This window comes from Penicillium waksmanii (assembly GCF_028829765.1).
Source record: "Penicillium waksmanii strain IBT 27052 chromosome Unknown utg000008l:1.0-5622682.0:1.0-5626561.0, whole genome shotgun sequence".
NCBI classification, from domain to species: Eukaryota; Fungi; Ascomycota; class Eurotiomycetes; order Eurotiales; family Aspergillaceae; genus Penicillium; species Penicillium waksmanii.
Genome location: NW_026643254.1, coordinates 3,090,966 through 3,118,111, shown reverse-complemented (window position 1 = coordinate 3,118,111; position 27,146 = coordinate 3,090,966). Strand labels below are relative to the sequence as shown.

Genomic DNA, 27,146 nt, shown 5'->3' with positions numbered 1-27,146 from the left:
ATGACCCGGGTGTTTTGAAGGCCCGACTTGAGCTTGAGTTTCAGGAGCCGATGATTTTCCTCGTTTGGAGGATATTTTGTCTTTTCTCCCAGCTTCTTTTTAATCTTTGTGTGCTGTACCTAGCGCCCTTCTGTAGATATACACTGCGAGAATACAGGTTTAACTTGTTCCTATGCTATTACTAGCTGATACAGGAGTTCTATGATAGCCGTGCTGCCTGTAGATTAAGCTGTAGAATTTGATGTAGCTCAATGACTTTTGTCACGATTGAAAGAACTTGAACGCCCCGGAAATCTACTGCTACTACCTAGGTACTAGAATTAATTAGTTAGTACTAGGTACTTTTCCTACTAGTACCTAGGTAGATGGAAAGTTAAGGTCGATTCCAAGGTTCGTATAGAAGGCAGACTAGTAGGTAGAAGTCACTGGAACTTGAATAGTAGTAAATTGTCACGGTCTTTAATCAATGAACTTGGATATAACGAAAGGTCCTGCAATCGGACGCAGAAAGAGAAGGGTATATATACTATCTGAGAACCCAAGCGCCCAGCACCTTGAATTGAGAAAGAGCAGAAAATCAAAGACCGAAAACAGATATAGAGAAAGAAAGAGGGACCTGTTCGCAAATGAAAAAGTTCGGTGAGCTAGGGTTGCTGCTCATGTTAGTTCTGTTGTGGATATCCAACATGTTCACAATGTGCTTGAATTATTCACAGTTGGTAGAACAGCGGAGCCAAAAAAACAAACCAAGAAGAGAAATCTCAAAAACCAAGTAGAGTTGATGGTTTATAACGAAATTGCTTATACAGGGCAGTATATGATGTGGTTGGTGGTGGGCAAATAGAGGTGGCTCCTTTGGCCACAGCGGGAGAGAAGCATAAGTCAAGAACCGGCTCAACTATTCTCAAACTTCTCTCTCCGTTGTACATCTAAGGCACGAAGTCTCTTGGCGAGCAAACTTTCGCCGTTCTCAGATGTGCTCGGGCTGGATGGGTAAGGATACCTTCCATATCCAAAATCGTGCTTGTTTAGCTTATTGTAGATACCCGGATCAAACTGGGTAGGACCGGGTGGATATAGCATGTCTGAGGTCTGCCCGGGGCTCCAATGTGGCGAAAAGTCGCCGGGGAAAGTAGCGTGCGGTCGCAGGAGTGGAATCGTGTCTTGTCCGACGCTCCGTCTCCGTGAAGCTTTGTCAGTCGCTAGCCGGGCTCCAGCAGAAGTCGAGATAGTAGGATCCCGGCATGGCTTGTACGGACTGTACCGAGGTTCTGGTAGTTGGATCTCGTTACGTAGCTTCTCTTTGCCGTCCGGCACTCGGTTTGCAAACACCACGCGAATACTCGAGTGAAGGTAGAAGCGACCTCGTGCTGGACAGCATATGTTGAGATGGATTAGATATCGCAAGGTTGGTTTATCCTGAGGATCTTCGGTGCTGTTCAAAGATGCCTCAGGTCGATCCGTCCCATAGTTCTTTCGGGCACTCAGCGGCATATCGAGGACTGGTCCTGCGGAATAGCTGCGCTGCCGAATAAATGTTTTGGTTCCAGGTTCCATGTCATCCAGATCGTATGGTACAAGAAAGAGCTTGACAGCAGTCTTGTGTGGGTTTTTGATGATAATCTGCAGTTGACCTTTCTGAGGGATTCGATAGCACCCGCCCGGGGGACTTTTGGGGGGATTCCGCTCTGCGGCTCTTCTTTTCCCGACGACGCTGGGTCTCTGCACTGGGCATTCGAGTGGCACTTGTCTCCCCTGGGATATTGCTTTCGCGGGATTTGGATGGACTGACGTGTCGCCGACGACGTCGGGTCGCATTTACATCATCTTTGGACAGTGAGTTTTCAAGGTCGATGTGGCCGACATAGGGACTTGGGCTGTCATCTGAAATGGAGCGACCACTCCCCGATGTCGGATAACTATAAAAGAAAGCCGGAAATGGTACCGTCACATGAGGAGGACATTTGAGATGCCCTTTGCAGTTTCCTTTGCCGAGGACACCGATCTGAGCGGTAAAGTCTAGCGGTTTGGAGGGGTTCATCGACATTCGCCCGCGCAAAATGGATTCTTCGTAGGAGCCAACCATTGGGGCATGGGGTTTTGGAGAGATGTCGGAGACGAGGGAAGGTCTTCTTGCCCGGTATGCAGGCGTAGTATTCGCAGTTGAGGCAAGTTGAAGGCTGTATGCTGAAGTCAAAGACCGGCGAGGCGAGCAAGGGAAATTATGAAACCCATCTGGTTGGCGAGATGGGCAGGGACTGTGCATATTGATAAACTCAGCAGGTGGAGGAGATCCTTCGAGCTGTCGAAAGGTTTCTGGTGGTAGCGTTCGGCGGCGACTAGCCCTCTCGAAGGGTGTTGACTCGGCCGGTGATACCCGTGGCGAAAAGTCCAGGTCGGTGTTGTTGGCCTGGTGTACAAGAGGGCTCGTCGGCGCTTTCAAAACATAGCTTGACGAAAATGACCCCAGCGAGGGTGCTCTTGCGCGATTTCCAAGCATTGCCAGTGGTTCGCGATGGTCGCCCAAGGTACTGACATCGCGACTGGGGTCCCCAAAGGCTGGTGCAGCAAACCATGGCGTGGTCGGTGATGTTCCAAGGCGTGGAAATGCGGAGGTCGGGTTTCGTTCAGCAAAAGGAGTCCGTGGAGAGTGGGAGACGCCGTGAGGTATGCCTTCTCTAAAGTCACCGGAGTGCAACGCAGAACGAGGTCTTTGAATATCGGCCGGCGATTCTATCTCGTTCGTTTGTTGCACATCTTCTGTGCGTCTTGAAGGCTGCTGTTCTGTTCTTTCTGTTCTTTGACTCACCTCCTCCGGGGAGTTATGAGACAAAGACTGCTCACTGTTGTCGCTTGTTTGCGGCTTGAGAGAGTTAGTAACACTGCATGCTGAGGTTCGTAAATAGCAAATGCTTTTGTAAAAGGTTGAGGGCCGATGGGATTAGTTGAAAGAAATCGCTCACCATATACTGACGCCTCCAGGGCGACGATTCTTTGATTCGATGTATAATTTGCTGGCGGTCGTTGGCCCACATTTTGGTCGGATATAGGTCTGCAGGCGTTGATTCCAAATTAACGCCGGTTATATCTGCCCTGTCAAGTATAGGTTCGCTATCTTGATATGGCTCGCCCTGAGGTGATTCCCCAGCAGGCTGCTCATGATCTCCCCGGTCTCCAGACAGGCGGTACTGGCGTCGGCGATGAGGATCATGAAATAGGGGCATATTGGCGAGATAGAATACAGACTATGAGGTCTGAAACTCACAGCCGTACATTGCAGGAGGTCGCCAATGTGGCGAGCAAGTTCGAAACGAGACCCGGCACAGCCGTGGTGGGGTGGTTGGGATGCGGTGTGAGAGGATGGGTCGATATGCCGTCAGTGGTTCCAGCAGTGATTGGCAGGGAAGAGTGCGGTATATAGGGTATAAGGGCGAATATATCTCTAAGTCGTGTTGAAGCGGTAGACACGGACACAGAGTCCGAGAGAGTTGAGGTTGAAAGAAAGGTCCGATCTACCTTTCGGTCATGTCATCTCGTGGGTCCCTCAGATGATTCATTGGGTGCCCAAGCGTTTTCGGCGGGCCTGATCCGGAATGGAGTTCTGTCTGTGATATTTTTAATTTTTCAATTTTCAACTTGATGTTGATAGTAAAAACAATCCAAGTATCCAGTGAAACACATCGGAATCGAGATCCAGTTCAAATGGAGAGAGAAAAGCTGGGGTAAAGGTGGGCGTTGCTATTGCTGAGTTCCAGACCGTCGGCGATCGGCCGAGGTTCGCCGCTTTTTTTTATTTTTTTTTCCCTTTTGCGTCTCCGCACTTCTTCAACTTTTTTAAACACAGCGCGCAACACAACCACTCTACAAAGAAACAGGACAGTTGGGCTTTCGTATCGAATACTTACAGTCATGGCACCTAAGCGACCCCACGACTCGGAAAATGGACTCGGAAGCAGGGCAGGTGCTTCGGAGAAGAAGAGCAAGGGTTTCAGCGTTGGTCCAGCCAACCTGCCCGATGGAACATATCGTCGCAAGAGTGAGTATTTGCTTGCTCTTTCTTCTCGGGGGTTTAGGTAGGCTAATCGTTTATTTCTCTCCAGCCCAAAAAATCAAGTCCGACTTGATCCAAAAGGCCAAAGTCAAGAAGGCCTACGCCAAAATTAAAGCTCAAGAAGTCGCTTCCGGAAAACCCAAGTCCGTCTACGATAAATACCAAGAAGAGGATGGGGCAAACAAGGATGAGGATGAAGAGAAGTCGACTGAGCTTCACCCCAGTCGAGTCGCCATGTTGAACAAGCCACCCCCAAGCCAATCACCAGAGCCCGCACCAAGGCCAGAGCGACGTCCTCGAGACAATGATGCGAAGCGAAGGGAGCGCAAGCCTAGGCCGTCGGCTTTCTCCAAGGAGATGGAAATTGCAGAGCAGCGGAAAAAGGCCGCCGAAGCACGCAGAAAGGAGCGCGAGGCTAAGCAGAAGGAGCGGGAGGATATGACGCGGGCGAAGCGTCCAGATCAGTTTGGAAAGCGACGATTGGGACGAGAGAGTACTGCGCTCCTGAGTCGGGTGCAGCGCATGGTCGGTTAAGAAAATACTGCCGCTGTTGGACATCGGACTCGAGAATGCAGGCAAAAAGAGGAGGAAGGGAAAAAAAGGGCTACGGCCATTGTTTATGATACCCGGTTCTTGCTGAGTTTTGTTCAGGACAAAAAATGTTCACAAGTTTCATGATACGCTTCTTAACAAGATCAAAACAAGATCAATTATATCGTCTAATTCGATTCTATGCTGAGGTAGATGGCTTGGAGCCGCCGCTCCTAGGCTTCTTGAAGCAAGCAAACTCCCCCTTGGTTCGATCCCTCAATCGTTTCAAGACAACCCTCATCTCTCCCAACTCCGCTTGGAGTTTTGTGCGGGCTTCATTCGTAGTACGGCGATCCAGTTCTACATAGACCTGGCTTTGTATATCTGATGCTTGGTCGGTGGAGTATTGAGACAGGGTCTGGGCGATGAACTCGGTGTCCAACGTGGCCTGCATCAAAGCAGCAAGTGAAAAAGAGGGGCGAGAGCGGAAGGCATTGAGAAGGGATGAGGAGACATTCACAAGGAGATGCGTCAATATAGTGGCCAATAATGATGACGGGGCGTTTGGAGATGAACGACTGGAGCTCGGTTTCACGGTAGACGGTATAGTAGTAGAAATTTCGGTATGCACCAACACCAGAGTTAACATGGTGTTGTAAACATATGGTCGAACTTGCTCGGGCCGATCGGTTGATGGCTCCCAGTCTGCAGCAGTGATACCCGCTTTGATAGTTTCATCTAGCGCAGCAATGGTGGGTTTTGTGTATGACTGGAAAAGTCGATCCTCAATCTGACTGAGGACATCGCGAACAGTCTTTCCTTCCTCGGTCAGTTTGACAGAGAAGGATGTTTCGAAGTTCGCAATCAACTGTGGAACATGCTCGGCTTGGAGAGCCTTAAGGTTTGAAAGCGTGAGAAGAATTCGCACGTTCTGCATGGAAATGTTAGTTAAACGGGTCGAATATAGCTTCTCATATACACTTACCCTGTTCGAAGAGTCCACAGAGTCGGCACTCAAGACGGACAAAGCAGCATCAATTACCTGGCTGGTCATGACTGGCCGAGAGATAACCCATTCATTTTCTTCGTCCGAAGCAGCCAGACGTTCTGCGTTCTCAACCAGCCCACTCAACGCCTTGTAGACACTCGATACAAATTGAGTGCGGACCATCTGAAGCATTTTCGCAGGCGGTTGAGTGACAACATCCACCGATCCAGATTTCGCCGTGGCATCGGATATATACAAGATCTTCTGCATGCCACCGAGGATGGCGCCTTCAAAAGCCGCAAATAAACCCGGCATCTTTGTCAAGTCTCGTTTCTCGGAGTCACGCGTCCAGTCCTCCAGCATCTTGCAAACCTCAGCGTCTTTGCTCCATGCATCGCATGCCACGCGTGCCGCACGCTCTCGAACGATGCTCACAAGCGATTTCAAGAGATCATGCGTGGCACCCGCGCTTCCCACAGGACGCAGCGCTGCCATCTCACTAGCAGCTGTACCAACGGTCGTGAGGAATTTGCTTAGATAGTGCACACCGCTGAGAGAGTTGGAGAAAGGAGGCCAGAACGCAAAGTCTTCCCAGTGTTCTCCTCGCCTGGGCACTGGAATTGGGAGATTCTTGGGATCCAATTTGAACCGGGATTCGGTCGGAGTGATGCCTCTGGAGGCCGGACTAGTCGGGCTCGGTGGAATGGGAGAGGAGAGAAGGGAGATGTCTTCAGTCGGGGGTTCGTTGAACAGCGAGAGGACATTTTGTCGAATCAGATTAATGATTTCTACAATGCCCCTCTCGAGCTCCTGCACGTTCTCAGGGGATAACTTGTGATGCTTTCGACTCTCTCCTTCAAACCCGACAGGAAGAAGTCTTTGACGATTACCGTCAATGAACGACTGCGTGACTTCCCAGAAATCAAGTGCTTCACCAAGTAATCCACTTTGTGAAGAAAGGAGACGACTGAGGAACGCTTGAATGCAATCCCACAGCTCAATAACATGGTCTGAATCCAGTCTCTCCGGGAACTTCGAGGGACCATCGCGAGGTGCCAGGCGCAGATATGATGCCGTGACATCTGCGCTTGGCTTTTCTCCGTTGGCAAGGCGCCGCCGCAAGATCTCGATCTCAACTTTGCACCGCTCACAGAAAGAAGTGATCTTGAGCTTAAGGAAATTATAGCGGCTATGAAGCCATGTCCAGATAGGGTTATTTTCGACACCCAGTTCCAGCAAAGCACCAATCAGCTCCATATGCTCTTCGACGGGACCTGACGCTGTGCTCGTAGTTGAGGTAGTCGGCGCGTCACTAAGTCGTCGCCAGAGATCGCGCTTAAAGGCATGAATCTGCTGGTCGACATCCATCCACATTCTTCCCATTGCTAAAATAGTATGCGCCTCATGGTCGGCCAATTGTCGATTGGAGCTGGAGGCTTGCTCCACAATATTCTGTGCTCTGTTTGCTAACGTTCGAGCTTTAGTATACTGCTCAAAGACCGAGTCATAGTCGCGTTGCTGGATGGATTTGAATAAATGGCTTCCAATCTCGTAGACATCGCGGTGTTTTTCCATCGAGTCAACAACTGACTTCAGCATCTGCTCTCGATCACGACCTCCAAGGGCAGGACCCCAGACCTCTTCTGCCTTGACAGATGCCTCTACCAATGGTCCACGAATTCCTTTCATACCATATTCGCTCTCCTTAGTTAATGCGTTCTTCCGGGTTCCTATCACTGCCGGGGCAGGAGCAGGCGATGGTCCCCGCTGTTGACCCGAATAACTCCGGAAGTGCCCTGACCGACGAGCAGACAATGTTTGCTCCTTTGATACTCCTTGATCTCTCATTTCTTTGTATACACTATCGATTGTTGCTTTGGCACGGACGAAGCGTTCGAAATTGGCTTCAACCAGTACCTTCAGGGACGCTGACTTCTGGTCGATGGATTGCGACAGGTGGTCTAGACCGTCGATAAGCGATTCGATGGAGTCCGAGTGGTGTGCTTGGGAAAGAAATAGGGCGGGCGAGAACGAGGTCGACGAGAGCAGGAACCGTGATCGTTTACCCCCTTCATCCTCCATGCGCAGCCCTCTCTGCTTCAGGATGCGCATGACACTATCGCCAGCTCCGAGCGGGTCTGGTTCGTCATTCTGAGGATTTTCCCTATTCTCCTTTCCCCGGCGTGATCCAAAGTTGCTCCTCCAATCACTTGGGGTGCGTTCTAGAGCAAAGTAACGCGACTTGCGAGGGCGAGACTTCGTTCGTTGAACTGGTTCCTCCTCGGACTGGTCGGCCTCATCCAGCGCTGCTGGCCACTCTTCGGGGAATTCGGAGGGAAGGTTGTAATGACTGGCGACATCAAGGTCTGACATGATTGCCAGTGGCCAGTAGCCAGATTGACTGGACTGAGCTGGGGTGTATATGTGTTCTAGTTGAAAAGGAACCGGGGGGGAGCTCGAGGAATGGGGCAATCAATGGGGAACGTTGCTCCGCCTACAGATGCGGGGCGGTGTACATTGCCAAGGGAAATGGATGTATACGGCCCTGCATGAACTTGGCCGAGTTCAATATCTGGGTAAAGTGCCATGGTAGCAGCAATTCTTTCTACTGCGGTATTAATATTTTCTGGCAGTATGACTTTTGCCCATGTTGGTCATGGATCATCATTCCTGACTTTGGGATGATGAGGCTCGAGCCTGCCTGAATGTTGGCCTGGAGGCTGGCCCCATAATCATTCTCGCTAGATAACGCTAACGACGCATGAGAAGTTTGGACTCAACCCAGAAAATTTGCAATTCGCTATATTGCCTCACCCATCGCTGCTGTACTCATCAGTAGACGAGAAGGCTCAATTCAAAATGGCCATGCCCGTCTTACCCGATGACATCCTGCTACTCATCTGCGACCACATCGTTCTGGAACAAAATCTTGATAATCGAAAAGGAATTTCCTCCCTTTTGCAAGTCTGCCGCCATTGGTACTCATTATTTTTCTCTGTGGCCTGGAGATCCATTTATGTGCAAGGGGATCAGATCTACCCACTTGTCTGCGCGATCCAAGCAAATCCCAAAATCGGCCGTTCCATCCGTTCTCTGAATGCCGTTTGGGATTTCTGGGGAGATGGGACCGTGGACGATATTGAAATGTTTAGAAGTGTTGTGGAAGAAACTAGCCATTCTCCGGAGCACTCCGGGGAGTGGACCAAAGCTTTGCAACAAGGGAGCCCAGATGCATGGATCGCCGTGCTCATTCCATCGCTACAAAACGTCACAAGTCTGTGTCTTCAATTCCATCGCTCGCCGACGTACTTTATGTCTATGGTGGCACGGGCAGCAGCCGGAGAAAAGCCCTTTGACCTGAATCCAATCTTCCAGAAGTTGGAACATGTCACAATCAAAATGGAAGACGATAATAAATCATCTTACAGCATGGGAGACCTTCTTCCATTCTTTTCTTTTCCGGCGATGCGGAGCTTCGCCGGGAATGCCATCAACGAAGAGGATAATTGGACATATCATGGGTATCCAAAGCAAGCGCCTGGGACCTCTGGAATCAAGAAGCTTGATTTCGGTGACTGGGGCACATGCAATGGCATGAACGGGTTTCTAGGCTTTGTCAAATTGTGTCAAGGTCTGGAAAGCTTTGAATTCCAGCACAATGACCAGGCAATTTGGGGCGAATCCTATTATCCCTTCCGGCCTGGGGCATTTTACACGTCTTTGTCCACCCAGATTCATAGCCTTCGGGTGATTCGATTGAACAACCGAGGAGAACATCCTTGGCATTTTGATAAGGGTGACTTCGATGAGGAATTTGAATTGGGTACATTCGGCTCGATGACGGACTTTCATCAACTGCGCGAGCTTCAGATACCGTGGGCCACACTCTTGCAGGTCGATTCCAGGGAACAGCCAACAGTAAGAGCTTCGGATATCCTTCCAACAAGCCTAGAGTATCTTCACTTGGCTGATTGCCGAGAGAAAGACTTCGCGCTGATCATCGAGGTTCTTCGGGATATACTGAAGCACCGAGAGAAATGGTTTGCAAATCTCAGAATACTCGAAGTACAGCCCAAGCAATTGTCCCGAAAACCCCCTGGGAATTATGTCTTGTGGGTGGACTGCCTAGAAGTCCCCCAGCCGACGATCGATACGTTTGCGCCGGTGGAGATTGAGTGCCAGGAGAAGGGAATCCAGTTCAGGTTTAACAAAGATGGTTCTCATCAGATACTAGGTCCATACTAGTATCACTAATAGTATAGAAGGATATCCGTATCCCGTATCTATACCTCGACCTTGGTATATATAGATAAATTAGACCTACTACTGGTAGCAGTATTAGTACTATACACTACTAGTATGTCCTGGGGCCAATTTTCCATAGATTGATAACAGACCGGTGCCATGTGTCCCAGAAGCTCCTGAACATGGCAAGTGGACCCTACACTTTCACTCGGGTAGCCGGGGACATCAAACCACCAATGCGGTCTGCGTCCCGGTCGGATCGGGCGGGCGCCGAGACTAAACGTTTTCACTTCTCTCTCTTCCCTTCCCTTTCCACTCCCCTCCGATTCCCCCCCACCATCAATTCCTTAGACCCTCATACTTGACGGGATCTGTTCACGATGCTCGCCGCCAGAAACTTCTCTGCTGCTCGCCAGTGCCTGCGGTCCGTCCGTGTGACCCCCAGCTTCGTGGCCCCCATCTCGCAGGTACGACCAGCCCCCTCTCCAAATTCAACATCCCCTTACCACCAAAAGACTCCAATTCGACTAACTCTCATAACTGATGTTTAGATCCGTGGCTTCGCTGCTCCCGCCGACGATGCCGTCGCCAAGTTCAAGGGCCAGAAGGGTTCTGATGTATGTGAACATCGCCAATCTCGTTTTTTCTTCCTCTGGGCCGCCGCCAGCCGCGCTGGGCCTGTCACGGCCAAACCTTCCGCGCCGAATGCCAAAACACGATCGCGATAATACTGATACTCTTTTCTTGGATATGTAGGGCAAATACACTGTCACTATGATTGAGGGTGATGGTATCGGTCCTGAGATCGCTCAGTCCGTGAAGGATATTTTCGAGGCCGCCAAGGTAACGATCCGTCGCAAATTCGATCTCGCGATACAAACGCGATGCTAACTTGGTTCACAGGCCCCCATCAAGTGGGAGCCCGTCGATGTCGGTCCCATTCTGAAGGACGGCAAGACCGCCATTCCCGACGATGCCATTGCTAGCGTCAAGAAGAACTACGTTGCCCTCAAGGGTCCCCTGGCTGTACGTGCCAACCTCGACTTGTCGCATCGGCTCGCCATACTGATCTCTGTTCCCTAGACCCCCGTCGGAAAGGGTCACGTCTCCCTGAACCTGACTCTGCGCCGTACCTTCAACCTGTTCGCCAACGTCCGTCCCTGCCGCTCCATCGCCGGCTACAAGACCCCCTACGACGGTGTCGACACTGTCCTGATTCGTGAGAACACCGAGGGTGAATACTCCGGTATCGAGCACGTTGTTGTCGACGGTGTTGTGCAGAGCATCAAGCTCATCACCAAGGAGGCCTCCGAGCGCGTCCTGCGTTTCGCTTTCCAGTACGCCGAGTCCATCAACAAGAAGAAGGTCCGTGTTGTGCACAAGGCTACTATCATGAAGATGTCCGACGGTCTGTTCCTCAACACTGCCCGCGACATCTCCAAGGACTTCCCCGGTGTTGAGTTCGACGCTGAGCTGCTGGACAACTCGTGCCTGAAGATCGTCACCGACCCCACCCCCTACAACGACAAGGTCCTTGTCATGCCCAACCTGTACGGTGACATTCTGTCCGACATGTGCGCCGGTCTGATCGGTGGTCTTGGTCTCACCCCCTCCGGTAACATTGGTGACGAGTGCTCTATCTTCGAGGCCGTCCACGGTTCCGCCCCCGATATTGCTGGCCAGGGTCTTGCCAACCCAACTGCCCTGCTCCTGAGCAGTATCATGATGCTGCAGCACATGGGTCTCCACGACCACGCCAACCGCATCCAGAAGGCTATCTTCGACACCCTGGCTGAGGGCAAGGTGAGTCTTTTTTTGCCTTTAACCAAGAACCGGATTAGAACTATGCTAATTATCCCCTTTAGGCCCTTACTGGTGACCTTGGTGGTAAGGCCAAGACCCACGAGTACGCTGATGCCATCATGAAGCGTCTGTAAGCTTGTCGCTACTCGGAATTTTTGTACTATGACCCTTTGATCTATTTTCTGTACCCTCCTCGAACGACATTAGACTTCCTATAGCGATCGAAATATCCCTATTTGTGTACCTAGGTGGTCAATCCTACTTTTTCGCGTATAGTTCTCTTGATTGTAGAGCAATTCATCAAATGGTGATGATAAGATTTATAGATGGCCTCCACGCATACTATTAGTACATCGCTCCATATAAAACAAGACAAAAAGAAATATCCAACGCCAATCCATAAGTCCAAAGGTATCAAAGCTGGTAGGAAACCGAATGCAAAAAGAGAGATCACCTCATATCAGCGGCGACGAGCGGTCCTGCGCGTTCCTGTGCTCGGGGGTTTCTTGTCCTTTTGCTTGGATCGTGAAGTTTTTGCCCGGGTGCTTCGCGATCCGCCTTTCCCTTCACTATCATCCTCCTCGTCACCACCACTGTCCTTTCCTCCGTCCGAACCTTCTTCATCCTCCTCTTCCTCCTCTTCACCGTCACCCTCGCCTTCGCCTTCGCCATCGCCATCGCCCTCGCCTTCGCCCTCCTCATCGTTGGCAGCTGATTCTTCGGCAGACTCAGCATCTTCCATATCTTCGTCGGAGGCCTTCCCTTGGCTATCTGTTCCAAGTTCCACCTGTAGCCTGGTAGATCGTGTTGCTCGTCCGGCTTGGCGAGTACCGCGGTCTGATTTGCGACCTCGTGATGGTGCGGGAGAGGAGCGCGGCTCTGTCAACCAATTAAGTTAACTTCCTAGATCACAGTCTTGCTAGTCGGGATATAATCTTACCATCTGTGTCGGCAACAGTGCTTCCTCGTCTGGATTCAGGATGGGGACTGTTGATAGGTGAAGAAGAACCCTCCAGGGCGAGTCGTTTCTCGAACATCATGTCACCGTATTCATCGTACGGAAGCTCGAACGGGCAGTACATTTCGCTCGGTTCTTCATCATCTTCGTTCGCATCGGTGATAACAGAATCCTCCTACTCAACGAATACAGAATTAGCAAAGCTTGCGTCAGGTAGATGGGTGGATAGTGGCTGTAGAATACCCGTTCATCGAGAGCTTCGAGGTTGTACAAGGAGCCCAATTTCTTCCATATCCCGGGAATGCGCATGTGATCAGCACTATAGGGTGCATATCCTTGACTCCGCAAGTATTCTGAGATCGCGAGCATGCGAAAATGCTTGTGTACGCCTGAAAATGGGACGAGGTCATACGTCAGTCAAGAGCTCCTACCATGGCCCACGCGGAGATCGCGATCTATTGAAGCTTACCGACTGGCTTCCATTTTATAATTGCCTTCAAGAGTGCAGTTTCTTGCTCATCCGTCCAAGGATCACTGATCAAGTCGTACTCGGGTTCATCGGGCTTCTCGGCGCTGTAGCTCGAACCGGGTGTGTTGGCGCTGGATAGTGGCGCGGTATCATCAGGGGGAGAGTTGGAGTGTGCGCGCTTCGTTTTCTTACGAGGAGGCATTGTGCGATCGGAATTGGGGTAGAAAGGCGACGAGGGGGGGGAAAGGTCATGACGAGCGCGGAGTGAAGAGACGCCGCCGTCGCCTTTTGTTATCGAGTTGGCCCGTGCACGCGATAGGCAGGCGCATCGCGGGACTCCGTTGGGTTGGGCCGTACCTAAGGTTGACCTTTAGACATTCGCGCTTCACCTCCCAAAATAAACACGTTCAACATTTGCTGGTGCCCGCTCTGGTGATGGACTCACGATGGATATAGGTGACTATGATCCTGATCCTTTTTCTAGTGAAAGCCTCTGGAGGCTCTCTAGGTTCAGCGTAGAGGCTCTACAGCCCTTGGAGTCTCTTCCATGGAACGCGGACTTGCCAGGTACGTATGCGGCTCAAACAATTGGAGCGAGTGGATTACCGATTGCTGATTAGTCGTGTTTGCAGCCATCCCAAAGGCTTGCTTTCAAGGTGTACCAGACTCGACCGAGAAGATCGATCCGATATGGACGCTCAACCTCTTCACGAACGACCTCCAACCTTCAGAGTCCGCGGACTCTAGCCTCGATCATTCATTAGACAACCTGTCTGAAGCACCCAGTGAACCAGTGCAGGATACAGCACAAAAAGAGGATGATTTGTGGTCATTGAAGTACCTGCAGCAGGATCCTGGTTACATCGCTCCATTGAAATCCTGGGAGAAATACCAGGATCGCGCGTTCGATGAGCCCATTTCCGTGTATTTCAGTGAATCTGGTGCCAAGGGCTTCGATGCTGCAATTTCCTACCAAGAGCAAGTAAAAGCCCACACCTCCACCCGCCTTGTTCGAGATGACATTTTCATTCAATCTCTCCTGCGCCTTGGGTTGGGATGGAACTCCTTGTTCTTCCGGTATAACAAGGGGAATAAATTATTCGAAAAATCCATGACAAATATTAGGGTCTCCGGACTGTCTTCCTCGGTTATGGATAGTGTCGTCTCCGAGGTGCTGCAGTGCGGTACATTTATGCAGTGGGTTCGTGCATTTGCAAAAGCTCCAGTGACAAAGTCTAAAGCTTTATCCTCTATATTTACTCTACGAGGTGCTATGTCAGTCATATTATTCAACCTCGAGAAGCAAGTTCTGGCCAATTGCAGCAACGTCGTGTCGGTCCTGCAGGTTGCCATGCTATTCGATCGATGTCGGGACTTGCTAGGAGCCTTGGCTGACATTGTCGCCCTCGTGGAAAAGGCTTCATCGGATTCCGAAATTATTTCCGCAGTGATAGACCGGGCGGCATACTTCGCCCATAAATTTGGCTGGATGGAGAACCTTTTGCACGAAATCGTGGTTCAGATAACGGTTCCTTGGCTTGGTTTCATTGAGGGCTGGATCGGTCTCCGGCCCGATGATGCATCACTCAATGAGCAATTAGCTAGCGGTAGAACCTTCGTTCAGCTCGACCGCTATGATGATCCCAACAAGTTCAGGAACGCTCCGACACGCATTGAATACAGTTATCGTGAACACCACATGCCTTCTTTCATTCCCCACGAGCAAGCAGAGTTGATCTTTGAAAGTGGGAGTAGTTTACGCCTACTCAAAAAGTCACACCCACATCATCCTCTTGCCAGACATGATGCCCTCGCTAGGGCTGGAAATCTTAATCTGCAGTGTGCGACCGCTTGGGCAGATATCGAGCGAATTCAAACAAGGGCCGACGAATATGAATCGAAACTTCGAGCGGATATCTTGAAATACCACAAGGGTAAATCGTCGATACAGTCCATGAATAATGTGCCCTTTCCGCAAAAAACCGATGATAGCCCGGAAGAGGTCACCGAAAAGACCTTCCAGCTGTTCGACATTGACGACAAGGAGCGCATCTCGTCTTCTGCGATGGATCGCGCCGCATTTTCGAATGAAAATGTCGACCAGATGATACAAAGTGCGAGGGACCTTGGTTCTGATCCTCTCAATACTGTTCATCGTTTTGGCCCAGACTTGAAATCTGCGCTTTACTTATCGCTTGCACCTGTGGTATCATCCCAGGCACAGCTGATCGATTTCTCCTGCCTTCATCATCTTTTCAAGGAACACAAGTTGCGTCACCATCTGAATATGCAATGGCGATTCCAATTACTAGGTGATGGTTCCTTCACTGCCCGTCTTACAAGTTCTCTATTTGCACCTGAAATGGAGAGCGGAGAGCGCAAGGCCGGTGTGGTACGGAGTGGCGTCCATACTGGGCTGAGGTTAGGGAATCGTGAGACCTGGCCTCCAGCCAGCTCTGAGCTGCGATTGGTTTTGATTGGTCTGCTCGGTGATTGTTATTTTGGAGATACCAAGCCGGAAGACCCAGAGAACGCGCAACTGAGAGACAACGAGCTCCCTGGGGGACTGAGCTTCTCGATTCGAGACCTAACACCCGAAGAGATCAAACGATGCCAGGATCCCAATGCAATTGAGGCTTTGGATTTCCTTCGCCTCCAATACAAGCCTCCCGAGACCCTCGAGACGCTCATTACCCCGAGGTCCCTGGAAAAATACGATCGGCTTTTCAAACACTTGCTTCGTCTTATCCGAATGGTAACGGTTGTCAAAGGACTGATCCGTGATTCCACTGCCCGAAATTCGCTTGCAGGGGACATACGAAATGTATTCCAAAAGTTCCGAATTGATGCTCAACACTTCGTCCTTGCGGTTAGCGATTATTGCTTCCATATCGGGGTTGGCTCAACCTGGAGTCGCTTTCAAGAGACACTTGCCAAAATTGAACGTTGTCTTGATCGCGACGACATTGATGGTACAATCGAAACTGCCCATTCTGTCACTCATCTTCGTCACTTCCACGTCGACATCCTAGACCAAATGCTGTTTGCACTCTTCCTTAGCAAACGACATGCTCCGGCCGCTAAATTACTTGACGGCATCTTTGGCACAATCCTTGCCTTTAGTTCGCTGTCAAAAGCCGATGGCTTGAGCGGGGTACGCCATGGAAATGAAGGCACCGTGCACCACTTGTACAGCGTGTTCAAAAAACAAACTTCCACTTTTGTTGGCTATTTACGAGGACTGGACACCGGGACGACCTCCTCGAAGTCTATGGCAAACTCAGGGGCATCCTTCTCTCTACAAAATGAACCTACTAGTGTTTTCGAACATCTTCGAATCAGGCTGGAGGTGAGGGATTACTACTAAAGTGTAAAGCAAGAGTTTCACGACTATAAATTATGAGAATTCACGATTAACGACCAAGCAAACTTCTAATAGCATCTTTACAAAAACAATGACATGTCTGCCCATACCCCGTCGCTTCATGTCTCTATCGCTGTAAACAAAAAATGTCTCGGTCTAAATGCCAACTACGTTGGAACTCCTTTCAATGCTTAACACCAGACTGCCCAATGGGTTATTAAAAGAAATGCAAATCTGATTCTGACCAACCCTGAGCAAGGAGGATTTTCTTCGCAGATTTTTCCAATGCTTCGGGCCCGCAGAGAAGAACCATGCTGGCTTCTTCCGGAGCAGCAAACTCTTTCAGCAGGTCCTCGGAAATTCGACCCCGGCGACCTTGCCAGGAATCGGATGCTTTCGACAAAGTATGAACAACGGTGCATTTCAACTTGTTTTCTGCAACATAGGCGTCAAGTTCAGATCGACAGAGAATATCTTCCTCCAAGCGATTACCATCCAATACCACGCAAGTGGTGGGATCTTGAGCGTCTTGCATGACAGCACGGAGAACTTGAAACACTGGAGTGATACCCGTTCCGCCACAAATCATCTTGAAAGAGCGAAGATTCCTCTCTTTCCCGCTGATCAAGACTCGTCCGTTTCCGAGATACTCAAACCGACCAGTCGGGCCCTTGCAGTCGATTTGAGATCCCAAAGACAGCATGTCCACTGCCATAGTCATCTTGCCTCCCGGAATGTTCGAAGTCGGGAAATAAACCTTGACAAGTAGCTCCATACGCCCTTCCATATTTGTTTCGGAAATCGGCGTATACGAGCGGATGATTGCTTCTTTCTTGTTTTCTGGGTCTTGCACTTTGATCATCAAGTGCTGGCCAATTGGTAGCCCTAAGGTTTGCTTGTCATGCTCCAATTCGAATACAAATATTCGGGTATCCCAAGAGACATCGTTCTTCTCGACCAATGTCATTTTGGACCAGGCTCTTGATTGAAGGAAGTGTGGGCGTGGCTCATTTGAAACAGCCTTGTCACTGCTATTCAGGGCCTCTAGAGATGCCTTGTCCAGGGTGCCGATGTGATAATCTGCCATCATTAATTTGGCAGTTTCGCTGTCTGCATTACAAGTTAGAATGCTGGTCATGAGTAAAGATTGTTAACAGACTCACGAATTGCATTAAAATCCTCCGAAACATCAAGTCCCGCGGATGAGGTGATGCTGATCGCTCCGCCAGGATGTCCTTCTAGGAACCCTGTGCCATCATACACCTCTCCATTGACCACGAACCAAGGCTTTTCACTGCTGCTGTTCTCTTTCAATTCTTGGAGATTGATCTGGCGATCTATTCCTTCTTTCTTCATATTTATCTCCTTCACGGGCTCCGGCTCAAGGGGTTGTTCGCCTTTATGTCGCTCGCCCCAATTACCATTGAGCAGATCTCCACCGGCCTTTTTCGCTTTTTCCATCCACCCACCACTTCTTACTGGATGTGTAGGATGTTCGAACTTCAGTGAATTGCCATCTTTCGTGATTGTCACTCGAAACCATGGGTTGTTCATCATACCCAAGACCGACCAGTACATATCTCGTGGCTGGGTTGCCAAGGCTTCATCGACAGCCCTCACAAGCAACGCATCACTACTTTCCAAGTCTGGAACAGGGATATTCAATGACCAGAAAGACCAGCAGAAACACGTTTCTCGCCTCCACATGTCCACTTTACCGTCAAAGAGATTACCTTCCCATTCTCGATACTTGTCTTCTGCGTATTCGATATCGGCGAGCCGCCATGCTGGAAAGGAATGGTTTGTTAGTTCTTCGCATCGGTCAAGCTTTAAGGCAATGTGAATCTTACATTTTCCTTTATTTAATGATATCTCAACTCTGGTAATTCGTCGGCCCCCACCGGCATATGCGTACCCCTTTGCAGTATAAGTCGGACCAGCCGTGGCCAGGTCTAGCACCTCTTCGTGTTCCGGAAATGCCGCAACGGAGTTCACATTCAGGTCGTAGATGGCATATCTTTCGTCAGTCCACCATTTCTTGTCTTCGGCAGCCATCTCAGGCGTCACCGTTGTTCTAAGATAGCGTTAGTATGTCCTTCAAACCTTCTGTCAAACAAACTCACGGTAATACTCGATTGTCGTTAATGTGGTACCAATTTTCACTTGGAGCGTCGGTAATGATAAGCTTTTTCAGCCACTTGACACTTCGCCCTCCGATTTGACCTGGTACTACGGCTCTCAGGGGACGTCCGTGATCGGGTCGAAGGGGCTCTCCATTCATCTTATGCGCTAACATGATGCCTCGGTTATAATCCATAGCCCAGTTCAACTTCACGGACGTTCCATAGAAACCATTAGGCTATATCACAGTTAGTCGCACAGTCAGGGGATTTTCCATGATAAAAGAACCTACCAATTTATCGGCACCTTCCATACAAACATACTTTGCTCGACGAAGTGGCCTTGCACTGCGGATTAAATCCGCCATCATTGGCCCCGTGAAAAGGGCTGTAGAGAGACCGGCTGGGCCCCACGAGAAACCTTTGGATTTCCTAACCGTATTCTGTTCTTTTCGCCGATTACCTGCGCAGACGAGTGTGATTGGTGCGGTGATCTGATCATATTTTTGCAGAATCTCACGGAAGTTCAGGACTATTGGGTTCTCCACTAGTCTATAAGATGATGCATTAGTCTTGTTCAAATGAAAATCGACGTATAAGTCTTGATGTAATAAGCCACTACTTACCCTTCGATGCTCAGCTCCCATGTTGGGATATCTTCATCATGCACTTCGGGTACTGGGCCGTGGTTTCGAACATAAAATAGTTCGGGTGAGGTGAGAAATCCTTCCAAAATTAGTATAGAGCACTCTAGTACTTCTCAATAAGTAGGTATGTTCATACCCTCTTTGTATAACGCAGTGAGGGGTGGTTCGACATTGAAAGGATGTACACCTGTCAACCGAATGAGACGCGGATCGCGAGGTACATGGCTATCCGGAGTTCCCTTGTCAACTTCTAAGATACTGGTCGGATTGACTGATGGTGGAGGTAATGGAATATCTGGTTCTTCTGGTGTGGGCAGGTCATGAAATGTGACATTTGACCCCTTGATTGGGAACTCTGCTCGCTCGAGGGCTGTTTGCGTGATGGTCGCCATGGTGTTTATGCCACCAGTCCCCCACTTGCTTCAGTTTTGACCGTTTTATGGTAATAGAATCGATGGAAACCGTTTTTAAACATTCAAATGCAAAGTGGATTAACTTTCTAGACCACATTGCTCAATTCAATTCTTATCGGCTAAGGCATTCTTTGGTAAGAACAGGCCACGGCATTAATCTCCCCGCGAATCTAACAAGAATATCTCCGCGGGTGAGTAACCCCATGGAGGCCTGACGTGGGCACATCAGATTGAATAATGAAAATAAGAAGTGATATGTTTGGGCAATGACTCAAATCTGGAGGCGTTGGTAGACTCCTTATCTCTTTGCTTGATTATAGTGCGGCCGCTTAGCCTATCAGCGTCCAGTTGTTTTTATCAGTTGATATTCTGACGCCACAGCCAGTCAGAGTTTGGCCAAGTGGATTACCCGTTGTCTAAACAGATCGTTCATACGATCTCCGCGGAGGACAGTAGGACAAGAGTTCGCCCTTATCGTACGATCGCCCTATTTCCCCCGGTTCTGTACTCCGTATCACACACTGCGATCGCGGCGATGGCAACGATGGTGAATATGAGCAATTTGCCAATTCCCTTAAAACTGCTCAAGCAGCCGTAGTAGCCAAAGTGCAGCGTAATTTGATTTGCCTCTCATCATCCATTATTTGCTCCCCCAGCCATGCCGTCGCTGGTGGAGCTACAACAAGGCGAGGGTTTAGGATCCGAATCCAACCCTCATTATGTTCAACGTCAGAAGATCGTGATCGTGGGGCTGGGAATGGTAGCAATTTCTCTAATGTATGCATGTATACATCAGCATTCCGAGTCTTCTGGTCTCGTTCTAATATGCGCAGCGAGAAAATTATCAAACAAGACACAGCCCGACGTTTCGATATCCTAGTAATCGGTGAGGAGCCACATGTCGCTTATAATCGTGTTGGACTCTCGTCGTACTTTGAGCATCGCAAAATCGAGGATCTCTACCTTGAACCGAAGGAGTGGGTGAGTGAAGAAAGAATACAAGAATGCCTTAGCAGCAATCTCTAATATGTGCGAGCAGTATGGGTCATTCAAAGAGCGAGGATTTGACCACCACCTGAACACCCGCGTCACCAACGTCGACCCAGTCAACAAAACGGTTAGCACATGCACCGGAGATATCATTTCCTACGATCTTCTCGTTCTCGCTACCGGCTCAGATGCGGTTCTTCCTACGCGCACACCTGGCTACGATGCCAAGGGAATCTTTGTTTATCGAACAATCAACGACTTAGAACGACTCATCGATTTCGCAGCCGATCACAAAGGGGAAACCGCAGTCACCGTTGGTGGAGGTCTGCTTGGGCTTGAGGCTGCCAAGGCGATGACCGATTTGGAAGATTTCGGCAATGTCAAGCTCATCGATCGCAATGAGTGGGTTTTGGCACGACAACTTGATGGAGATGCGGGATCTTTGGTTACTCGGAAGATTCGCGATTTGGGCCTCGATGTTCTGCATCAGAAACGGGTTGCCGCTGTGACGACGGACGATGACAATAACGTCACTGGTGTCACATTTGAAGATGGGCAGCACATTGAATGTTGCTGTATTTGCTTTGCAGTATGCTGTGCTATATTGTTTGAACATAAGAACGCTGCTGACGGATTTGTTTAGATTGGCGTGAGACCGAGAGACGAGCTAGGGGAATCGGCTGGTATTCTATCCGGTGCGAGGGGTGGCTTTATAATTGATGAAAGGTTTGTTTGTCTGTTCTTTCTGCACAACTTATTCTAAAAATTGATGAATACAGCCTTCGGACATCTGTGCCAGACATATACGCTGTTGGTGAATGTGCCAGTTGGGAAAACCAAACATTCGGAATCATCGCACCGGGCATTGAAATGGCTGACGTGCTGGCCTACAATCTCACGCATCCCGGCGATGATCCCAAGCGCTTCACGCGACCGGATCTTAGCACCAAGTTAAAGCTTCTTGGTGTCGACGTCGCTTCATTCGGCGACTTCTTTGCCGATAGGGATGGTCCCAAGTTCCTTCCGGGCAAGCGTCCATCAATCGCAGGCCTGGAAATAGACAAAACAGAGTCTCCTGTAAAGGCCTTGACATATAGAGATCCGTTTGGTGGAGTTTATAAAAAGTATATCTTCACCATGGATGGAAAGTTTCTGCTTGGAGGAATGATGATCGGTGATACATCGGACTACATCAAGTTGAACCAAATGGTTAAAGCCCAAAAGGCACTTGAGGTTCCACCGAGTCAATTGATCCTTGGGGCACAAAATGGCGGAGATGATAATGGAGATGATCTGTGAGTTAACCCACCGCCAAGCATTTGAGCCAGACCCTGACCAAAATACAGTGACGATACTACTCAGATATGCGCTTGCCACAATGTGACCAAGGGAGATGTTGTTGATAATGTCAAAAGTGGAACTTGCAAAACAATAGGAGAAGTCAAGTCTTGCACCAAGGCGGGCACTGGCTGTGGCGGTTGCATGCCCCTAGTTCAGTCCATCTTCAATAAGACCATGTTGGAGATGGGCCAGGAGGTCTCAAATCACTGTGAGTAATATGACAGCATTGAATCAAAAGTTCGATTACTAATTGAATTGATAGTGTGCGGCCACATTCCATATTCGCGTGCAGATCTATACAATATCGTCGCAATAAAGCAATTGAAGACCTTCACCGAAGTGATGCAAGTCGCTGGAAATAAGCCCGATTCCCTCGGGTGTGAACTGTGCAAGCCTGCAATTGGATCAATTTTGTCAAGTCAATTCAACCCCAACATCATGGATAAGGGATACAATGATCTCCAAGATACGAACGACAAGTTCCTCGCCAACATCCAAAGGAACGGGACATTCTCTGTCGTGCCTCGGGTACCAGGTGGGGAGATCACGGCTGATAAGCTCATAGCGATTGGTTCAGTCGCGAAGAAATATGGACTATACTGCAAGATTACTGGCGCACAGCGAATTGACATGTTCGGTGCAAAGAAGCAGGATCTTTTGAACATTTGGACAGAGCTTGTGGACGCAGGCATGGAGAGCGGACATGCGTATGCCAAGGCTCTGCGCGCAATCAAAGTATGTTACGCACACTTATTTACACTGACTGTACAACTCTGACCTGATGATTCATAGAGCTGTGTGGGCTCTACGTGGTGCCGCTTTGGTATCGGTGACAGTGTGGGTATGGCTATTCGCCTCGAAGAGCGATACAAGAGTATCCGAGCGCCACATAAATTCAAAGGTGGAGTTTCTGGTTGCGTGCGAGAGTGTGCGGAGGCACAAAATAAAGAGTGAGTATATTGATATTCTCTACCCAAAAAGGAATCTAGCTGATGTGTTTCTAGTTTTGGTCTTATTGCCACAGAAAAGGGCTTCAATATCTTTGTTGGAGGCAACGGCGGTGCCAAACCGCGACACTCGGAGCTTCTAGTGACAGATGTCCCGCTAGAAATGGTGATACCCATCATCGATCGATACGTTATCTTCTACATCCGAACGGCAGACAAACTTCAACGAACAGCTCGATGGATTGAGAATCTCCCTGGCGGCCTCGGTTACCTGAAAGAAGTCATCATTGAAGACAAGTTAGGAATCTGTGCCGATATGGAGAGGCAAATGCAGGAGCTTGTTGATAGCTACTTCTGTGAATGGACAGAAACAATCAAGAACCCCAAGCGTCGCAAGGTTTTCCAACAATTTGCCAACACGGAGGAGATTGTTGATACAGTGGAAGTCATACAAGAACGTGCGCAGCAACGTCCCACCTACTGGGCCAAGGAATCCGCTCAAGAAGATTTCAAGGGCCACCAATGGTCCAGCCTCTCCTGGCAGCCTGTCGTCCAAGCAGACCATTTCTCTGACGAGCCGCCGCAAGTTTCTTCCGCTAACGTCAAACGTGGTGACACGCAACTAGCAGTTTTCAAAATCAAAGGAAAGCTCTACGCTACCCAGCAAATGTGTCCGCACAAGCGTGCGTTTGTCCTGTCAGATGGTCTGATCGGCGATGATGATGCAGGGAAATACTGGGTCTCATGTCCCTATCACAAGCGCAACTTTGAGCTCAATGGAGACCAAGCTGGACGATGCACAAATGACGAGAGTATGAATATTGCCACGTTCCCCGTCGAGGAGCGAGATGATGGCTGGATTTACATTAAGTTGCCACCTGTTGAGGAACTGGATGCTATTCTCGGCACGGAGAAATGGAAAGTGAAGAAAGAGGAATCCGTTGACCCGTTCCAAAGAATGGATAAGAGATACAAGGGTATGAAAGGCAAGAAGGTGGCTAATGGCGATGCATTAAATCACTCTGCGGCCCAGCCTGCAAATGGGATTGATTGGTAATGTCGACACGATTCGATGGGCGTTTTGGGATATCGAAGAAGACCGGAGGTTTCGATTTATGAAACTTCATGTATCAAATTGCTTGATTAATTTAAATAATTTGCATACTCCAAGGTTTTTAACAAACTAGTACTCATTCTGCTATTTGTCTATGACAACCAGAACATTATTTCGGTTAAGAAGAAAGGTGAGCATTTAGTGGAGAAGATCTAATAATAAAATAGTAACCAATAGCGAGACATGGTTTCAATATAGATACAAGCCCTGTCATATGCTGAAATCGAAAAATATCTATTTGTGCGTTGAAAATATCGGCAGTGTAGTGTTTCATCGAGGACAGCGGCGGTGCCGATATGGAATTCCCAGGGTAGATGATAGATTTGTTCCAAATCCTATCAATATTTATCAATACCTAGGTATATCCCAACCCTAGACTATCCGTGATGCATTAATCTCAAAAATAAATATATCTGTCCCATCCTAATATAATTAGGTAGGCCACGGGCGGCTTCAACGGCTAGATTCACCACATGAATGACCAAGGATTGACCAAGCCACTCAATTTCTAGATAGAAGTTCGGGACTAGACCGGACCATAGTGCTCCTGAGTTTATATGAGGGAAACAAGCCATGATTATTCACAATGTCGCCGCCGACGGGAATCAAAGCTATATCACGACATCGGGCCGGGTGCCAGTAAAACCGAGCAGAGCCACGAGAATTGAGCGAGATGATGATGTTTAAAGTATTTCCGCGGAGCGTAGATCGATCAGAAAGACCCATAGCGAGACCCACGATTTTCTAAAGTGAGGAAAGTGTAAACCACTCTCTATCTTTGGGCTGCGGTGCGTCCAATGAGATGCGGCGGGTTTATCAACGTCGGATGCCAACTACCACAAGATGCGCACACAGCCCTGAGAAAGTGGAACACAACTCCAGATAATTCACGGCACTTGAATGGACCCTTAGAGATTTTATGCCAAATCATTCCGCGGAGATGTTCGATTTTGTGCTTATCGCTCTTCAGCACAGTGCATGACATTTGAGCCCCTTCGTGTAGGCCCATCCAGAGGTCCCACGGGGTGGCCGTGCATTCCTTATCGCCTTTCCGGATCGACCCATGGGCGATGGCAAAAGTATGGGGTCTCCAAGGCCTAGCATTAACGCTATGCTGTCAGAGACAGGGAGCTGAATCTTTGATCGAATCACGTCGCTTGGATACGCATGTAGCGGTGCATTTTCTTTTTCTCGTAACCCTGCGATATTTCCCGGAATTTCTTGTTGATCGATACTTGTTGGAGAGGCTAGATACATGTGTCATAAATGTAGCTCCTGATATAGGAAATCAGTCAAGCATTGGCGTTGGGCATGTCTATATAGATGATGGCATTTGCCTTTATCCCTTGGTTCACAACAGTCTAGCTCAACATTCCATCATCCCACGAAGCGCTTGAAGGACACATTCTTCGAATTGATCATATATATCAAGAGAGTGAGACATATTCTCAATTCGATTTACATCTACAACCATTCAACGTCGTTTATCAACGGCTATGGCTGCGAACTTCGGCAAGCTTCTGTTTGTCTCCCCAGAAATCCATCCCGGCACTCGGAAAGCAAAGTCCATTCCGGTCCTCAACCCATTCGATCAGTATGGTCGAGTTTTCCTCTTCTCCTGGATGGGCTTCATGGTAGCATTCCTTTCGTGGTATGCATTTCCACCATTGGTAAGTCAATAATGACCCCTCGTCAGTCACAAATATAGCAGTTACTTATGCTCTATCCAGCTGTCCGTCACCATTAAAAAGGACCTACATATGACCCAAGAGGATGTTGCAAACTCGAATATTGTCGCTCTTCTCGCGACCTTGATTGTTCGCTTGATTGCTGGCCCACTTTGCGATCGATTTGGCCCTCGATTGGTTTTTGTAGGATTGTTGCTCTGCGGAGCGATTCCTACCGCGATGGCTGGCCTGGTTACTACACCCAAGGGTTTGATCGCATTGCGATTTTTTGTCGGCATTTTGGGAGGTACTTTTGTTCCTTGTCAGGTTTGGTGCACAGGGTTCTTTGACAAGAAGATTGTGGGTACGGCCAACTCACTGGCTGGAGGTTGGGGAAATGCTGGTGGAGGAATCACATAGTGAGTCTTTCATCATTCTTCGAACCGCCATATTTTTGCTAACTTTATGGCTTTCCAGCTTCCTCATGCCAGCTATTTACGATTCTCTTGTCAACGACCGCGGATTGACTCCCCATAAGGCGTGGCGGGTGTCCTACATTGTCCCTTTCATCATTATCACTGCAGTGGCACTGGGAATGCTGTTCCTTTGCGAGGATACACCCACTGGAAAGTGGTCAGAGCGACACCTCTGGGCAAAAGAGATGTCTTCTCCAGTCTCTCCCGGCTCCCCTTCAGATGGCAACATCGTCAACATCAATTCCATGCTTCCTTCAGCAAATCCGTCTGGTCCTCCATCAGTATACGGCAGCACCATCGATGTGGAAAAGAAAGGGACACAGTCACCCCGGATAACCGACCGGGACGCCTCGGGCATGGGTCAAATCCAACTTCTCAAAAACGACACCGTTGTCACCCTTTCACGGAAAGACGCATTACGTGTGGCCTTCAGTCTGTCCACAATGGCCGTGGCAATTCCTTATGCTTGTTCATTTGGATCCGAATTGGCCATTAACTCCATTCTTGGAACCTACTACTCTAAAAACTTCCCCACCATGGGCCAAACAGAGTCAGGTCGATGGGCTGCTATGTTCGGCTTGCTCAATGTGGTCACTCGTCCTGCAGGTGGATTCTTCGGCGATTTGATTTATCGCTGTACTGGAACTATTTGGGCCAAGAAGCTTCTGCTTTCCTTCCTCGGTCTCGGTATGGGTGCTTTCCAGCTGGCCATTGGATTCTCTAACCCAACGAGTCAATCACAAATGTTTGGCCTCATTGCGGGATTGGCATTCTTCCTCGAGGCTTGTAATGGGGCTAACTTTGCTGTTGTTCCGCATGTGCATCCTTACGCTAATGGTATCGTTTCCGGCATCGTCGGTGGATTCGGGAACCTTGGAGGTATCATATTTGCTATAATTTTCAGATATAACGGCTCTGACTATGGGCGCTCTATGTGGATCATCGGTGTGATTTCTCTAGCCGCGAACATGGCTGTCAGTTGGATTCGTCCTGTGCCCAAGAACCCCCCTATTTGAATCATG

The 27,146-nt window shown here is 49.2% G+C and overlaps 10 protein-coding genes across 10 annotated transcripts; 6 read left to right on the top strand and 4 right to left on the bottom strand.

Annotated features, from left to right (window-relative positions):
- Positions 1-894: 894 nt before the first annotated feature.
- N7481_009484 (uncharacterized protein) lies at positions 895-3,224 on the bottom strand (the record flags this gene model as incomplete). The annotated part of the gene is made up of 3 exons (XM_057268703.1): positions 895-1,623; positions 1,658-2,863; positions 2,964-3,224. The coding sequence occupies 3 exons, from the start codon at positions 3,222-3,224 to the stop codon at positions 895-897; spliced, it is 2,196 nt and encodes a 731-aa protein (XP_057119380.1).
- Positions 3,225-3,909: 685 nt separating this feature from the next.
- N7481_009483 (uncharacterized protein) lies at positions 3,910-4,585 on the top strand (the record flags this gene model as incomplete). The annotated part of the gene is made up of 2 exons (XM_057268702.1): positions 3,910-4,036; positions 4,101-4,585. 2 exons carry the CDS (start codon positions 3,910-3,912, stop codon positions 4,583-4,585), a joined length of 612 nt encoding a protein of 203 aa, XP_057119379.1.
- A 196-nt stretch (positions 4,586-4,781) lies between these two features.
- N7481_009482 (exocyst subunit SEC5) lies at positions 4,782-7,943 on the bottom strand (the record flags this gene model as incomplete). Its single annotated transcript, XM_057268701.1, has 2 exons — positions 4,782-5,513; positions 5,568-7,943. 2 exons carry the CDS (start codon positions 7,941-7,943, stop codon positions 4,782-4,784), a joined length of 3,108 nt encoding a protein of 1,035 aa, XP_057119378.1.
- Positions 7,944-8,429: 486 nt separating this feature from the next.
- Positions 8,430-9,815, top strand: N7481_009481 (F-box protein; the record flags this gene model as incomplete). Its single annotated transcript, XM_057268700.1, has 1 exon — positions 8,430-9,815. One exon carries the CDS (start codon positions 8,430-8,432, stop codon positions 9,813-9,815), a length of 1,386 nt encoding a protein of 461 aa, XP_057119377.1.
- Positions 9,816-10,195: 380 nt separating this feature from the next.
- On the top strand, positions 10,196-11,804 carry N7481_009480 (isocitrate dehydrogenase (NAD(+)) IDH2; the record flags this gene model as incomplete). The annotated part of the gene is made up of 6 exons (XM_057268699.1): positions 10,196-10,282; positions 10,367-10,432; positions 10,572-10,658; positions 10,719-10,841; positions 10,899-11,618; positions 11,681-11,804. The coding sequence occupies 6 exons, from the start codon at positions 10,196-10,198 to the stop codon at positions 11,750-11,752; spliced, it is 1,155 nt and encodes a 384-aa protein (XP_057119376.1). The 3' UTR covers positions 11,753-11,804.
- Positions 11,805-12,078: 274 nt separating this feature from the next.
- N7481_009479 (EAF7 family protein) lies at positions 12,079-13,247 on the bottom strand (the record flags this gene model as incomplete). The annotated part of the gene is made up of 4 exons (XM_057268698.1): positions 12,079-12,497; positions 12,559-12,751; positions 12,820-12,965; positions 13,046-13,247. The coding sequence occupies 4 exons, from the start codon at positions 13,245-13,247 to the stop codon at positions 12,079-12,081; spliced, it is 960 nt and encodes a 319-aa protein (XP_057119375.1).
- A 244-nt stretch (positions 13,248-13,491) lies between these two features.
- N7481_009478 (tubulin gamma complex associated family protein) lies at positions 13,492-16,412 on the top strand (the record flags this gene model as incomplete). Its single annotated transcript, XM_057268697.1, has 2 exons — positions 13,492-13,612; positions 13,678-16,412. The coding sequence occupies 2 exons, from the start codon at positions 13,492-13,494 to the stop codon at positions 16,410-16,412; spliced, it is 2,856 nt and encodes a 951-aa protein (XP_057119374.1).
- Positions 16,413-16,626: 214 nt separating this feature from the next.
- On the bottom strand, positions 16,627-19,568 carry niaD (nitrate reductase NiaD; the record flags this gene model as incomplete). Its single annotated transcript, XM_057268696.1, has 7 exons — positions 16,627-17,519; positions 17,573-18,196; positions 18,260-18,483; positions 18,533-18,768; positions 18,823-19,081; positions 19,156-19,255; positions 19,313-19,568. 7 exons carry the CDS (start codon positions 19,566-19,568, stop codon positions 16,627-16,629), a joined length of 2,592 nt encoding a protein of 863 aa, XP_057119373.1.
- A 679-nt stretch (positions 19,569-20,247) lies between these two features.
- Positions 20,248-23,924, top strand: niiA (nitrite reductase niiA; the record flags this gene model as incomplete). The annotated part of the gene is made up of 9 exons (XM_057268695.1): positions 20,248-20,366; positions 20,423-20,570; positions 20,629-21,168; positions 21,223-21,305; positions 21,359-21,874; positions 21,926-22,128; positions 22,183-22,655; positions 22,713-22,870; positions 22,925-23,924. 9 exons carry the CDS (start codon positions 20,248-20,250, stop codon positions 23,922-23,924), a joined length of 3,240 nt encoding a protein of 1,079 aa, XP_057119372.1.
- A 1,553-nt stretch (positions 23,925-25,477) lies between these two features.
- On the top strand, positions 25,478-27,140 carry N7481_009475 (MFS transporter; the record flags this gene model as incomplete). Its single annotated transcript, XM_057268694.1, has 3 exons — positions 25,478-25,651; positions 25,712-26,067; positions 26,126-27,140. 3 exons carry the CDS (start codon positions 25,478-25,480, stop codon positions 27,138-27,140), a joined length of 1,545 nt encoding a protein of 514 aa, XP_057119371.1.
- Between the last annotated feature and the right edge of the window lie 6 nt (positions 27,141-27,146).